Source organism: Crassostrea angulata, chromosome 7, assembly GCF_025612915.1.
Source record: "Crassostrea angulata isolate pt1a10 chromosome 7, ASM2561291v2, whole genome shotgun sequence".
Taxonomy (NCBI): Eukaryota; Metazoa; Mollusca; class Bivalvia; order Ostreida; family Ostreidae; genus Magallana; species Magallana angulata.
Window position 1 is genome coordinate 58,408,635 of NC_069117.1, and position 17,259 is coordinate 58,425,893.

Here is a 17,259-nt window from a genome sequence, read left to right on the forward strand (position 1 = left end):
AAAAATAATTGAATCAAAATTTTCTGGTAATATACACATCTACACATTGATTCCTAAATGCATACAAAGTTTCTCGAAATTCTGTGCAGTGACAACTTTTTGCATTTGGTATAATAAGTATTTAGAATCAGTGGCATTATAGTCAACCAAATTTACCATCAGATCTACCTTAAGAATTTAGATAGGGTTTCTTAAGCTTTAACTATTATTAAGTCAAGAAAAAATCCATACATTTTAGCTTTTAAATTTTGAGTATTTTCCTATTTTTATATAGAGCTCTTCTTCTAAAGGAAATCAACACAGTCTAACAATGGCTACGACGATCCAATCCTCTTAAAAGACAGGTCTTAATCATTGCTTGTTTGGTTAAACGCATATACTGAATCTCTCTTCGATATAACTTCTCTGGTCAAGTCTAACCAAAAATGAATAAAAAATAAAATCAGATGGGAAAATAGCACAACATGCATAAAACATTTGACTAAGTAACAAAAGATTGATGAGTTGTTCTTTCGTTTGTTTTCAATATGTGATTACGACATATAAAGTATATTATTTATTAAAGGAGACGGGAACCTTTTCCGTCACAGTCCTCTTCATCAACTTCAGCATCACAGTCGTTGTCCACCTCATCCCAAAGGGTCATCGTCTTCGCATGGCAGCTTAATTTGATGACCACCCAACCTCCTTGATTTTACTTTACTCGAAATTTTAAGAATGTTTAAGATTACACAAAATTATGAGAATTTCATGTAAGCACTGTTCGCCCAAATTTTATATTAATTACGCACATTTACCTATAATTTATCAATGAAAATGATGGTTAAGTATTAAAGTTAAGATTCACTGACATGATTAGTTCTAGGCTTACTGAGACGTAAACTCGTGGATATTACCCGCGAGATTTGAAATATAGGTTGTGTAGACTATTGTGAAAAAACTAATATTTGTGGCGGTTCAGTTTTCGTATCACCCCTCACCAACTATTCAGTCATCAACTAATGGTGAAACTGAAAATGAATTGCAAGGTTGATTTTGTTGTAGCCACGGAAGGTACATGTTCATCGACTAGACCGATAGAGGATCCATAGGAGTCCATTCCGGCCTTACTGGACACGATTCCACAAATTACCGTCTTGAGCTGTGTGAGTGAAACACTGTTGGTCCCATCAGCATTGTTTACGTCTACCCTCCGGGTTGGTACCCAAACAGACGTACATCTGGCTTTGGGGCAGCGGCTTTCCGTCCAGAATCAGTCCCGTGGTCTGATTGGAGTCGACCACGAACACATTTGTAATTGTAATACTGTTCCAGTGTAGTCCGCTGCGTTTTGCATGTTCTCTGGGTGGGATCGTGATGAGGCTTTGATCAGCCTGGTCCTGATGTGAGGTCTGAGTCTAGAATTGATATCTTGTTAATAGCCATTGGTTGGTCCGAGGTCATGTGAGAGTAATAATAAATAATGCTTTTGTACCTATTCTTTAGCAAACATTTACAAAAATATTAACATTTGATTTATCTATACAATAAGTGCTTTCTTTGGTGATACATGCGGTATGTGAAGGTGGCAACATTGCAGAAAAAATACATAACCCGCGTTTTCTGCAATGATCGCTACCTTCATAAATCATAACCCACATTAATCATCAAAGAACGCATTTTATTGTTTATATTTACAGATCTCTTTATACAAATTAATAAATTCGTTGTATAAAGTAAGTGAAATTCACTAAATTACTGTAAATGTACATCAGTATGTTAACTAAAAGAAACACCCAAATCATCTCCAATGGGGATTTAAGTCTGACATCATCATGATTATTTCGTGCAGTCCGTGATTTTTCTTAGGTCGCTGTAGGTTTCGTCAAATCCATAAACCGGGCGTGTATATTTCAGTCCACTGTTCTATAGAACTATTGATTAACCATAAGTTTCCGGAAGAAATAGAGTAATCATTCTCGGTAGATATAAATATAAAAAAATAAATATAAATCTCAGCACACAGTTAAGATGTATATGAATATTTCACGATGGTCTGAATTATGAGAAGTGTATAATGCATTTACCAAATGAGATGCATACAAAAATGATTTGCGAGGTTATAAAGAAATCGGATACAAGTTAAATAAAAAGATGCCATAAATAGAGAGTAACAAGAAAGGATGTATGAACATGCACAGTAATTCACACTGGCGTTATTGTTCTCACAGTTATCAAGTCAATCCATTAATACAATAAAATTCAATAATACAATCAAATTACCAGATGATTTTTAATGTATCTCAGCTGGTATGCAACGCAAGCTTTTGCTTATGACCTCAAATATTTTGCATGGGCTTTCAGCATGATTAAAATTACGAATACACATTCTCTAGTTTTTTTCATTTGGATATAGGCGACAGTCAAAAGATAGCAGCTTAATTTGAAGTTGTGAATACAATTCAAAAACAAGAACATTAGATAACTCTAATGTCAGTATACATGACATTGTGTAAAACATACTAAGAATTGCATCAAAATGAAAAAAAAATCTTTATTTCAGGATAGAGGTACAATTTTAGAAAACCATTGATTTGGAAAATAGCATACTGTATAGAGTATTTTATTTTCTCCCAATAACAACTGAAAATAAAGATGATAAATATGATTTGGGGAAAAAAAACAAAAACGAAAAGAAATCAGCATTCCTAAAACAACAGAACTTAATTGAAATTTTCAAATGTCAATATTAGAAAGTGTTAAAAAGTCCAGCAGTTTAGGTGCAGGATAACCCAAGAGCTTTAACAGTTTGTCTTACGGTAACAATATGTATGCGTAAAGACGTGATATCTTTTTCCTTTATGCTATACTTACTAAGAGGAGCCCCGCTACAATCTTCGTCAATTTTGCCATCAGAATCATTGTCTGAAATTAGAAATTACCAATCAGAATCAATCTTAAATCAATCATCAGAATCATTGTCTTAATTTAGAAATCATAAGCAATCAGAATCATGACTTAAAACTGATCGATCAAATCACATTGTTTTAGAGAATTAGTATCAAAATTGTTGTCAGGTCTCATCCATGAATTGATATCCACCCAAAGTGCCTTCTTTGGTCAAGTTAACAACGCATATTTGGTAACTTTTTCTTCCAGTTAATTGATGTTTCCTTGGTCTGTCAGGCTTAAATCAAACCATTTCCCTAGATGTATTTTAAGGGTTTGTCAACTATAGATTGCATCTCATTGCACTGCATATGCAAGGTAAATTTCTTTGTTACTTTGTCCTTTTTAATAATCAGATTTCTTTTAAAATTTCTTGGGTGTTAACTCCATTCTAGCTCAGCTTACTGTCTCATCAAGAACACCAATTATCGGGATGTGCGTCTATTATCCTCTGTTTGCTGATAATTCACTCCATCAATGTCTTCGGGATCTCTGTTTCTCGCTCTGCAGCACTGGTGATCAGATTTATCCCCATCAAGCATATGTTGACTAGAATGGTGCAAATAGTTGTTATTTCTTTTTTAAGCCTCTATCAATCTTTTGTGAGCTGCCCTACAGTGAATCTGAGGCATACTTTTTCAAAGTACCTTTTGAGAATTTCACATTTTTTGGTTGTGTCTGGAACATAATAATGTTGAATGGCGTTCATTACTCGTGTGTGCGGTTTGCACAGGCATTTGCCAGTTCTAGCTAAACTACTCTTGAATTATTTCTATTCTTATTCTTTCCTCTTTGATCAGCTGTGTTATTGAACTGATATGTTCTAGCCTTCTTGGAAATCTGATAACCCATCGTCTTTGCACTGAAATATCAATGTAGCCATTGTTGCATGATCATGTATGTTGTTAGTCTTCCTGCAAATACAGCAAAAAGGTCTTTCTCTATACACGAGGGAGCAATATCGTTCTTATCTGGTTTTAATAACCTTTCTTGCGTCTTTTTCATTGGTACCATAACTACCTCTATTTTTTTCCAACCATCCGTATTGGTTTCCTTTATCCATAATAACTTTGAAAAGCTCAATGCTAAAGTTTTTGAACGCCTCTTTTATATTTTGTATAGAATATCAATAAGTCTAGTGGTTGATCGGGAATTTGCTCCCTTTTACAACTACAACAATTTCTTTCCACGAAGTTTCTTCAGGGGGTTCTAAATAGTTCTACGTTTATTAATGCCCATTGTCCTCTTGTATCTAGCCATCAATACACCTGATGTTTCGCTGTCTAAATTTTTGTTTGTACCCCTTTATGGGTTTTGGACGAAATGAGCTTCTTTTCTTCCTGATGTTCTTTGCTTTACCTCTTCGCATTCTTTCGAGACTTCTTAGAAAAGCAAAATCTTTGGATGTCCCTTAGTTTTTGAGACTTCTATCTCTATGTGCGTTTGCCCTTCTGCAACGTTTTCTTAGTAATTTTAATGCTTATATAAATTCACAGCAAAGCTGTAATCATTCATTCTACACCGTCTTGGAGAGCCGAACAACTCAGGATGGACTCTAGACTATCATCACACAAGTTCTACTTTGCGCCTTCATTCGTGGGAGACCACCTATACTTCTCTTTTCTTCCCTCTATCGTCATGGTTTCTTTTGAACTTCTCACCTCCTCCATGAAAGGTAATCTTCTTCCTGTGACTGTACAGCTGCGTAGAGATCCTCAGTACTGTGGTGTGTTTCCTTGTTTCCTGACTTTGAACCATCTGCATCTCACCAGCTGGAAATCTGAGCGTTGCTGCTGCGTCATCACTGGTAGACATTTAACTCTAGCTTCTGGATTCGTAACCAATGAAGGTTCTTACGTTTCTTCAAGTAGTGACATACAATTTAGCTACTGTTGATTCCAGACAATGTCCTTCGAACAAGCCTCGTCATTTACGATGTTGATGTCCTATTGAGCCTTTCAGCCTCCCACCCTCTCGAAAGGCTCGGATGATATTGTACTTCCGGTTTAATCGTAACTGATATGTTGGATTCTTCCCCATGACATCTGCGGTTGGGGTTGCTAGTCCTTATAATCCCGATTAACCAGTCTCTCCTGCTTGTCTTTCAGCCTTACATAACTATAAAGTACATTATAGGATTAATGTAGATGATATCAAACCTTTTCCGTCACAGTCCTCTTCATCCACCTCACCATCACAGTCATTGTCCACCTCATCCCCGGGGGTCATAGCCTTCGCCTGGCAGCCCTACAAGCGACGGGGATACAGATGTATATATGAGAAGGACATAAACGAGATTGTACAGAGGGAAACTTTGGTTAGTGTGAAATTGTATGAAATGAAATCAAATGAAGTTTCTGTGAAAGTTGACTTGGACTTAACGAAAATTTTGTTCGATTTTTATTACGTGCGAGGCCTAATTCTAACTTTCTTAGCTAAAATAATATTATACCGTAGTACTTGATTTTTCTACGGGGATATATAAGATGAAGTTTTCTGAATCATTTTATTCGCAAAAATATATAATGATTTTATTATAGACATATTACCACTATACAAGAATCAGATAAATTAAAACGAGCAAGAATCAGATAAATCTTTTTTTTTAAACATATAAAACGAACCTAGGACTTTGCACGCGAAGAAAAGTAAAATACAGTAGAACAACAGAATGATGCACGGTATCAACGACGACAAGAGGCCCGCGATCTGAACAGGCATACTTAGATTCTACTGTATTGATCAACTTTCTGGATCGCCAGTAATTGTGATTTTTGACGTTTTATACTGTAACTTTTTTATTTTAATTCTTTAGATTTGCTAACCGATTGATTATGCAGACAAGACATATTGATTCGAATAATCGGTAAATCTGGGTTTTTTTTCAGGTTTTGTACTACTTACTGTCAGACTCGAACTCATCGATTTGAAAAATCATTTGAACTGCTAATTATAACAAACGTGACTTACTGAGTTAACAGGTTGTGTTAGTAGACCAACTGGGAATCCATAGGACTCGAGTCCGGCCTTACCAAACAAGATTCCACCGATAACCGTGTTAGGATTGAGGTGTGAAACACTGTGGGTTCCCACTGTAATGTTTACGTATCCTGCCGCTAGGTTGGTGCCTGGAATATGGACATAAGTCTGGCTCTGGGGCAGCGACTTTCCATCCAGAATCAATCCCGCGGTCTGATTGGAATCGACCACGAACATGAAGTAGTTGTGATACTGTCCATGGGAGTACTGGGGCGTGGTGAACGTGTAGTCTGCCGCGTATTGTTCGATGGGTGGGATCGTGATGAGGCTGGGATCAGCCTGGTCCGTATGTGAGGTCTGAGTCACTGAAAACTGGTAAACAGCCATTGGTTGGTCCGAAGTCACGTGGGAGTATAATTTGGAGCTGTAATGCTTCTGAACGTATCCTCCAGCATGCTGGATAACGAAATTATCAGTGAACGGCTTGCCATCGATTACGCCGCTTACGCTCACGTGTGTATTATCTTTGCTTGCGACAAACCGGAAGTTGTCCCCGACATGTCTATCGGGAATGGGCACGGTGGCAAAGTTCTTGCCCCAGGCCTGTACAGGAAGTAACATCTCAGTCAAGTGGTCACGTGATTTTCCATGACCAACTATCGTCTTCTTGTTCCCGCTGATAACGCCCACGGGTTTGCTAGATATGATGTGGGTGCCCGTGAGGTCTCCGACAGAGTTGATCTCTAGAGTGCTGAATCGATTGAGGGTCACATTGATCCACTGGTTTTTGTGGTAGACATGGCCCCTGAAGTGGACGGTGACGTTTCGATGGTTGGGTAATTTGATGTGAACATGTGTGTGGTCGTGTACGCCGATGACGGCGAACTCGCAGTAGTAGTACGAGGGTGAGTAGGACACGGTGTAGTACTCCTTACCCAGGACGTCCGTGGGTAGTGCCAGATAGCCGTCGTCCGACCACAGCTCTCTGTTAACACCATAAACAACCACTTCCTCGTCAGCGGAGATCAAGATGCCCTTTGTACTGAGCTCTGTCTGGTTCAGACGGAAGTCCTGATCCACAACAACGCGGTGAACTATGCCCCGCGTGACCGTAAAGTGGGCGTTAATTTGCGGGTGTTGAGATTTAGGTGACGTCACGTTGACGTGAACCAAATTGGTGCTGGCAGTGGTTATGAAAATTTCTGGCTTGTAATCGGTGTTGTTTAGAATTTTGTTTTCCATGAAAGTTATGATAAACTGCTTTCCTTTACTGTCCAACGCACCTGCCAAAATACATATACCGGTACTGTAAATCAACATTCATTAACCGGCTAGAAAATATTAGAATGATTATTATACTTTCATGTTAAATACTGTAAACCACCTTTTATTCGCGTGCGAGAAATTTTCGCAAGGTTAGCAAGAGCCTTGACGTCGCGAATATTTCTCGCTGCGAACAATCCTTGGTTTAATAGTTTTTATAACAATACAGGTTTGGATAAGGATTGGTCGCAAACATTCGTCGTCGCAAACCAGTTTATTGGCATTAATTGCAAAATTAAGTCGCCGCGAATAAAAATTGGTTTACAGTACTGAAATCTGATTGTTTTGGACGCAGTTTATAATCCGTTCTATTATCTCAGTGTTAGCAACACACACAGCAACGCGTAATTTAACAAATTATTACATGCACGTAATTTATGCGTTTTTAGTTCGCCGTAGAATTCATGTCAGCAGTAAAGTTTTTTTTTTAAATTAAGTCATTCAGTATGATAAATGAATAGTGCCTGTTTGGGAGGGCAACAGTTGAAACTGACATCCCTCGAAAACCATTGCCAACCTCCGCTTCGCGTCGGTTGATAATGGTTTCCGGGGGGTGTGAATTTCAACTGTTACCCTCCCAAACCGGCCCTATTAAAAAATTGGATTTTCGCCGTCGCAAACTTTTATCGCCGGGAAAAAATCTGTTTATCTCATGTATGCTTATTTTTAACTGAAAGGGTTTTATCGTGAAAAGAGATTGACATGAACCAGTGAATCACTGATTAATTGTAAAACCGACGGGAAAAGCTTCCTGTTTATCTTTTATATGTTTATATCAAAGGGACTTGAGATGAAAATTTTATGATTTAATGTTTATGGTTGAAATTGTTTACTTGTGCATTTTAACGACTGGCCAAAATTTAAATGTTAGAATTCAAGTTACAAGGAGATACAGAGGTAAGAACTTATTGTTAAGCAAGCAAAGTTTGAGTCTAAATTTGTATACAAATAATGTAAAGTAAGGGAATTGCCATATACATGTATTTGACAAATTAGTAGTAAACAAGATAGACTGATTCAATTTGTTTAAGGAATGAATTCAATGTATATAAAATGGTTTTGGGCAGTTTACGCTTTATAAACCGCAAAGCGGTTTATAAAAAAGCGTAAACTGTTTCAAACCATTTTATATCGTATAAAACTAATAAATATTGAATTCATTGCTTATAATTTATTCTTTTGCCTCTTCATTGTAGATTAAAACGGTCATTTGACCTTGAAAATGACGTAAAATTGAACAAAATTCAAATGTAACGTCAGGCATATTGATACGTTTTTGACGGTAGTTTTACTATGACGTAGACAGCATTCTCTATACGATATAAAATAATGTTTAAGCCAATCAGAAAGCGCGTTACAACCATAATTAAATTATTCATAGATAACATTATCAAGAAAAGAGGGTACCATTTAAGGAAGGAATCTTTTCTGGTTTTCGACTTGCCAAACGTAAATTTGATTAATCGTTTATTAAATTAAGATGAAAGGAAATTAAAATAGATTATTTTTCTTTTTTTTTACTATCATACAACTTAGCATAGAAATAGTAATCAATGTTTAGAATCTAACAAGGACTTTATTTTTGGCGGAATATTGGCGTAGGAAAATATCACATGTTTCGCATTTTAAAATTGCTGTAGATTAATGTGTCTGTTTTAACATTTTTAAAACAATGATATTAATGTTGGATATTTTAACTAATGTGCACTAATGACAGGATACTTGGGTTTCAGAATATGTTTTTTAATATGATTTGCCTACCAAATAACATTTTAATAAGCATTTTAAAGGGGCATGGTCACGATTTTGGTCAAATTTTTCTCTTTCGATTTTAATGTTTACAATGCTTCAGTAAGGCATTTTTATTAGGAAACCAAAATTTGAGTGTCATTTGTTGAGTTATAAGCGAGTTACAGAGCTTACAATTCTTCGCTATGTAAACAAAGTGTTTGTTTACATTTTGAATGGTGAAGTGAAAATTCCAGTTTTAGACCTCAAATAAATGTGATAATCGTTAGTAACTGTTTATTTATGCTTAAAATGAATAAGAAGATAGACAAATCAGCTTGAAAAGATTTTAACTGGTATATTGAACCTATGTAAACAAAAACAGGGCACGAGCCTTGTTTACATGACGAAGAATTGTGAACCCTGTATCTTGCTTAAAACTCATCGACTGTCACCCAATTTTCATTTGACCATTAGAAATGCATTCCTTAAGCATTGTAAATAATAAAAGCAGTAAAATAAAATTTGACCAAAATCGTGACCATGTCCCTTTAAAGTGCATATTCTATACATCGATTTGTGTGAAAAAATCATTAAATTCAGCTTTTCGCTCTTATCAAATGGTCAGTTTATTAGCTTTTCTATCAATTTAAATCTGTATATAAAGTCTTCAATATACGTAAAAATCAGAAATATTTTTTAAATATTGAAAGCATAAAAAGATAATAAAAAATTCTTCAAAATTTAAGAAAATTAGAGGAAATGCAGGCTAAGTAATATTAATTTTAGTTTGAATATTTATTCCAATTATGTAGTATAAGCTACTAGACATTCTGATATTCTATCATTTCATTGAAGAATAGAATCTTCATATCTTAAACAGATATCTACATAACTGCAAAGAACTACATTAATAAGTTGAGAAAAAAAAGTTAGTGACCTTAACCTGACCTAAATGCCAAACAAGGAGGCCAAATTTAATTAAATTGACAGAATCATTTGGTTATATGATCTGTTTCCCTGTGTCAAAATTTCATAAGTTTCCTATCATATATAAGAAGTATGTTTGATAACGAGAAGACTCCTTTAATTAATTCAAACTTATACCAATAGAACAATAACAAGACTTGAGCTTTGTTTACAAATCAAAGAATTTCAAACTCTGTATCTTGCTTGCAAATTTTGAGAAAGAATTAACGAATACCCATATTCATCATTCTAGACATGAAAAATAGAAAAATAAAATATGAAAATTTGGAGCTCAAATCGCGTTTTAGACCCTTCAACTGAGAGGGTTTTCGTGAAAAGAAATCGTCATGGACCAGGTATTCACCGTTAAATTGTAAAATCAAGGCGTTGAAATTAAAGACACTAATTTGCAGTATTGATTGACAACCTTTCCGTGATAAAATCTTATCACATAAGAAAATTAACCAGCTCACCATGGACCAGAGGAACCAGTACAAGAAGAACAACCCAGATTTGATTCGTCATATTGAATGAATGAATGAATAAAGATAATCAATGAGGAATACAGATAAGGAGAGTACTTTTGTTATATCACAGGAGATGGTTATCTTTGTGACCAAGTTTCTAAGGACAATTACTAGTACATGTACTAATTTTAATACAGGATTGTATTATCATTTATAGTGCAAAGGTGTTTTTCAAATAAGAAGTTAAGGATGACGTTTACTCAGAATGAAAAAAAATTCCACTGATGATAATGAAAAACCAACTATTGTGTGTTATAGACCTTACATAGTAGTGTTATTCCTCACTTTCAAAAAAGTAGGTCAATGACCTACTTTTTGAGTTAATGGCCATTGAATATTTTTTGAAAATTGAAGAAAAATCCATAAAAATTGTACACAATGATTGAAATTTTCTTAATTATGAAAATAATACAAATTGCTTAACTCTTTCCGAAATGAAATAAAGTTTATGAATGACAGTGACATAAAATAGATACAAAGCTTGAAGTTTTCATTCATTATTTTAATAGATATTCTAGTCCGAATTTCCTCTATCAGTTTTTCAAATTACTGCCCTTTTTTGATTCAATATAACCAAAAACTGAATGATGATATTGCTAAAACATTTATAGTATTAAACTAAGTATATTGACCTTTTTCTGCTGGCATAAAATTTATATGAGGTCAATGATCAAAATTAGATCTTTTGTCATTTATCATTTTTAAGCATTTTTCAATATTTTTGAAGTGTGTGCCATACAATTATCTAAACGAAAAAGCAAGATAAAACCAACAGAAAATATGCAAAATAATGTTGACTAACAAATAAAATCTTAACTTTCAAAAATATTTCAGTGAAAAACAAAATCTGAAAAATTTAGTCCGAATTTCCTCTGTTTTGCTAAAAGTCAAACTCTGTCAGAGCCTAATTCCATAATTAAGTAAAAATATCGATTGTTATGTCAATGATAATTCATTTCATAAATACCTTTTGTATTTAAAACAAATTTTACTCATGAAATTGAACTTTTTAACAATCCGGATTTGAGAAATCAAACCCTGAGTAAACAACATCCTTAAGTTTTATAGAAAATTATTTTAATGGGACACATCTGTTTTAAAAACTTTTTTTTCTTATTATTGATTTTATGACATAAATGGGTATTTACATGTCCCGAGGATTCTATCTATTTCTTTCGGAAACTTATAGTTCATTCATAGCGCTATATATACAGCCAGACTGAAATCTACACGGCCCGTTTATTTATGGGTCAAAACCTACAGCAACCAAAGAAAAATCACGGACTGCAAAATAATCATGATGATGTCAGACTCAAATTCCCATTGGAGACGATTTGGCTGCTTCTTTTAGATAACGTACTGATGTAAATTAACATTAATTTAGTGAATTTTACTTACTTTTTTACATTCAATTTGTTAAAAAGAAAGATGTAAATAAAAACAATAAAATGCTTTCTTTGATAATTCATGCGGTTTATGAAGGTATCGATTATTGCAGAAAAAATAATTAATTTTTCTACAATGTCGCAATCTTCATATCCCCATTAATCACATTACGAATCATTTGATTGGTTGATTATTTCAAAACTCAGTAGCCTTCGTAAATCTAATTATACATGTATTTCAAGCAGTTTAATTTTACAGCAAGTGTGAATTCACATCAAAAATATAAGATTAGGGACCCCGTTAATACAATGCAGACAACAACGGGCACCGATTTCTTGTTTATTGATATGAACATTATGTACAATGTCTGCTATCTCATCGTCAACATGCAATGTCTCATCTTCTACCAATAATCTCTAAAAAGAAAAGACATACAATCGATAAGCCGTCGATTAAATTGTCCCCCATTCGTTGAGATTCGTTGCTTGGTGATCGAGGATACTAGTACAGAGCTTCTAATGTACCGATATTACTGAGGAAGAGATTTGTATATAAAGATGTAGGAAAATATTCTACATGTAACTTTATACCTAAAACAGTTTTCCCAGAACGCTATAAATATAGTTTATGACTAAAAATAATATTTAAAATTTTTAAGATCCAGTGGATAATTAAACAACATCTAGATATCTTTAATCTCACTAACACTCAATAATAGCATTGCCCAGACTGTTGGTTTGTCTGTCGGTACTTACGTAATTCTTCATTATTGCAGTCTTCGTCGATATGCCCATCGCCATCGGTATCTATAAGATCAACATACAAAATGTATCGTTATCAATCATCATTCACCAATTATAATTAGAAAATTCCTATCTTCACTCACAACCTGAATGATTTTCATCACTCATTATTTAATACATCATTTCTTCTTCACTCACAACCCATTACACAATATCAGGCAATAAGTGTTGAACAAAGCATGTATCAGGTATTTAGTGATGAAAATATTGTGTTTTGGGTTAGGAGTGATGAAAATATTGTGTAATGGGTTGTGAGTTTTTCAACACACATTACCTGATACTTCATATGTTTTCATCACCCTTCACCTAATATACCACATATCTGTTCATCATTCAATATTTGATAACTCATATTTTCATCACTCAGTTACATTACATTTATATTTTGTTATCACCCATCCCCATATATTTGATTTCATCACTCTTTACTAGATACATGTAAATTATTTTTATTCAAATCACTCAATGCCTGATACATCATATTTTCATCACTTGTAAACAGATATATCATTTTTTCATCATTCATTACCAAAAACAACATATTTCCATCACTCATTGACAGATATATACTTTTTTCATCATTCATCACCGAATTTACCAAATTTCATCCCCCCGTTTTACCTGTGCCGTCGCAGTTCTCTTCGTCCACACGGCCATCACAGTCATTGTCCACTTCATCGCCCCTGGTCATCGGGGGAGCGTCACACACTGGACCGGTGGTGGTAGGCATGGGTGTTGTAGGTGGGGGTGTGGTTGGCGGGGTTGTGGGTGGAGCGGTGACCTGGACATGCTAGAATCACATCAAATGGCCAATGAAACATGCTTTGGTGTATTACATTTTTGTAGCATACCAAATATCTCGATTTTTCGCGTCTAATAAAAATTGGCGAAATTGAGGAAAATCTGTAACATTTTCATTTGCGTCATCTTTTGCGATTTCAAAAACTTTCTTATAGGAAATCATTAAGGATATAATTTCAAATCAAAAAATTAGATCTCAGCGAAAAATACAGGATATACGGTATTTATAATTCATAAAGTGAATGAAAGCAATTGAAGTAAACGTCCTACACACCTGACGTTAAATTGTAAAACATGCCAGAAACATAATGTGTAGTTGATAGTCATATCAAACATAATGTGTAGTTGATAGAGTCATATAAAACATAATGTGTAGTTGATAGAGTCATATAAAACATAATGTGTAGTTGATAGAGTCATATAAAACATAATGTGTAGTTGATAGAGTCATATAAAACATAATGTGTAGTTGATAGAGTCATATAAAACATAATGTGTAGTTGATAGAGTCATATAAAACATAATGTGTAGTTGATAGAGTCATATAAAACATAATGTGTAGTTGATAGAGTCATATAAATCATAATGTGTAGTTGATAGAGTCATATAAAACATAATGTGTAGTTGATAGAGTCATATAAAACATAATGTTTAGTTGATAGAGTCATATAAATCATAATGTGTAGTTGATAGAGTCATATAAAACATAATGTGTAGTTGATAGAGTCATATAAAACATAATGTGTAGTTGATAGAGTCATATAAAACATAATGTGTAGTTGATAGAGTCATATAAATCATAATGTGTAGTTGATAGAGTCATATAAAACATAATGTGTAGTTGATAGAGTCATATAAATCATAATGTGTAGTTGATAGAGTCATATAAAACATAATGTGTAGTTGATAGAGTCATATAAAACATAATGTGTAGTTGATAGAGTCATATAAAACATAATGTGTAGTTGATAGAGTCATATAAAACATAATGTGTAGTTGATAGAGTCATATAAAACATAATGTGTAGTTGATAGAGTCATATAAAACATAATGTGTAGTTGATAGAGTCATATAAAACATAATGTGTAGTTGATAGAGTCATATAAAACATAATGTGTAGTTGATAGTCATATAAAACATAATGTGTAGTTGATAGAGTCATATAAAACATAATGTGTAGTGATAGAGTCATATAGAACATAATGTGTAGTTGATAGAGTCATATAAAACATACTGTGTAGTGATAGAGTCATATAGAACATAATGTGTAGTTGATAGAGTCATATAAAACATACTGTGTAGTTGATAGAGTCATATAAAACATAATGTGTAGTTGATAGAGTCATATAAAACATAATGTGTAGTTGATAGAGTCATATAAAACATAATGTGTAGTTGATAGAGTCATATAAAACATAATGTGTAGTTGATAGAGTCATATAAAACATAATGTGTAGTTGATATAGTCATATAAAACATAATGTGTAGTTGATAGAGTCATATAAAACATAATGTGTAGTTGATATAGTCATATAAAACATAATGTGTAATTGATATAGTCATATAAAACATAATGTGTAGTTGATAGAGTCATATAAAACATAATGTGTAGTTGATAGAGTCATATAATCAAGATCGCCCTGAGTTGAAAACATTACACAATTATTAAAAACAAATTATGTAAACGTTGGGTCTTACGGTGACTGGGTTGATTGGTTTAACAAGGAATCCAACAGGAAAGCCGTACGATTCTACGTGAGCCCTTCCAAACAGGATCCCCCCAATGGTCATGTTCGGATTTTTGTGGGATACCGTGTGGGTGCCCACTGTTATGTTCACGTAGCCTCCAACCAGGTGGGTGCCGGGGATATGGACGTAGTGTTGGTTATGAGGTAGATGGTGTCCGTCAAGGAGAAGACCTCCCTTGTGGCGACTGTCGACGATAAACATGAACTGGTTCTGGTACTGGCCCTTGGAGTACTCGGGGGTGGTGAACGTGTAGTCCGTGCCGTACTGCTCAATGGGAGGGACAGTGATCATTGAGGGGTCTATATTCTCGTGGGCCGAGGCCTGGGTCTGAGAGAACTGGAACACGGCGATTGGATCGCTGGCCTGAATGTGCGAGTACATGGAAGAACTGAACTTCTTCTGAACGTAGTCCCCTGCATGATGGATGGTGAAGTTTTGGTGGACGACGGTTCCGTTGACCTTACTTGTCACGGTGACCTTTGTATTGTCTTTACTAGCCACAAAACGGAAGATGTCGCCCACTGTTCTCTGAGGGACGGGCACCGTGGCGAAATTCTTGCCCCACGACTGTACAGGCATTAACATCTCTGTCAAATGGTCACGTGATCCGCCGGTGTTTCCAACAACTGCTTTCTTATTTCCGCTAATGACACCTACCGGGTAATTTGAAATCACGTGACTTCCTGTAAGATCCCCAACCGCACTTATTTGAAGAGCTTGGAACTTGTTCATTGTGACGTTTATCCAATCGTTTTTGTGGTAAACATGGTGTTTATAAGTCACCTCAATGCCGTCATGATTTGGAAGCTGAATGGAGACCTGTGTGTTGTCGTGTCCCGCAATGACTCCAAACACACAGTAGTAGTATGCGGGGGAGTAGGAGATGGTATAGTACTCCTTACCCAGGACGTTGGTGGGTAGAGCCAGGTACCCGTCATCAGATGCCGCCTCCCTGTTCACGCCGTAAACCACGATCTCGTCGCTGGCCGAGATCTTGATGACTTTATGTGTCAGCTGGGTGTGGTTCAACCGGAAATGGGGGTCAACCTCCACTTTATGGACGACACCCTTAGTGACCACGAAGGACTGGGAGATACTAGGGTGGGTAGAACCCGGAGAGGTAACATGAACGTGCACTGGCTTTGTACTGGCAGTGGTGATGAACAGCTCTGGGCTAATGTCTTGCGTAGGTTTATGGAAATTGTCCAGAAACGCTACCAGAAAGTTTGTCCCTCTGTTATCCAACGCACCTTAAAATGAAATGCTGAGCAATAATTTTTAAAGTTCATTAATATTCAAATAATAATAATTGAAAATAAAAAGATATAAGTTATTTACATTTCTTAAAAATAGTCAAAATTGTTTCTCACAATAAGCCAGGGGAAGAAAAAGTAGTCCTAACCAAAAACACGTCTTCATTTTGGAAAATAAGACGACGAGACAGGTAAATCAATGATAGGGTTGTGTAGATATAATGAAATATTAGAGCGCATAAGGCTGAGGAGCCTACGGCGTTCACCGTAGACAAATCGACGAATTGATATTCTAAAGTTAATAACTAAATGAGTATAGCTATTTATTACAATTAAATCATAAAATACTGATCATACAAAATGTAAAACAGACGTTAAAAACCTCCGAGCTACTTGGGTGACAAGCAGTGCGTCAGTTGGGATGTCCGGGTGAGCTAAAAATCTACCGTATGCTTATCTTGTCCATGCCAACCCCCACCTACTACTTCTTTGGATTATTCACATTTTTGAAAACTGGTTTTTCACCTTCAAGCACAGCATGATTACTAAATGACACTGTAAAAAAATTCTTTTAAAAGATATTTTTCTTTTCTTTTTAAAAATCGTACGTGGTAATATCAAACTTCCATACCTAGCAGAAAGACAGATTTTAACATACGTCTACTTTTAAAATACTTATTGGCTAATACCGGTACAGATGTTACGAAGGCGGATAAAACAAATCGAGTCAGACATCATATCGCTCTATTTGTTTTAAGTTTGATATTCGTCAACAAGAAACCGAATTGGAGTTGTCTTTCTTTTTTTTCCCAT

At 35.1% G+C, this 17,259-nt stretch overlaps 1 protein-coding gene across 1 annotated transcript; it reads right to left on the minus strand.

The window, feature by feature from the left end:
• Positions 1 to 2,513: 2,513 nt before the first annotated feature.
• LOC128191414 (uncharacterized) lies at positions 2,514 to 16,642 on the minus strand. The gene is made up of 9 exons (XM_052863470.1): positions 16,564 to 16,642; positions 15,143 to 16,443; positions 13,265 to 13,433; positions 12,596 to 12,646; positions 10,401 to 10,472; positions 5,899 to 7,190; positions 5,088 to 5,175; positions 2,854 to 2,904; positions 2,514 to 2,622 (listed from the first exon to the last, which is right to left on the minus strand). Exons 1-9 carry the CDS (start codon positions 16,610 to 16,612, stop codon positions 2,603 to 2,605), a joined length of 3,093 nt encoding a protein of 1,030 aa, XP_052719430.1. The 5' UTR covers positions 16,613 to 16,642; the 3' UTR covers positions 2,514 to 2,602.
• Positions 16,643 to 17,259: the final 617 nt, after the last annotated feature.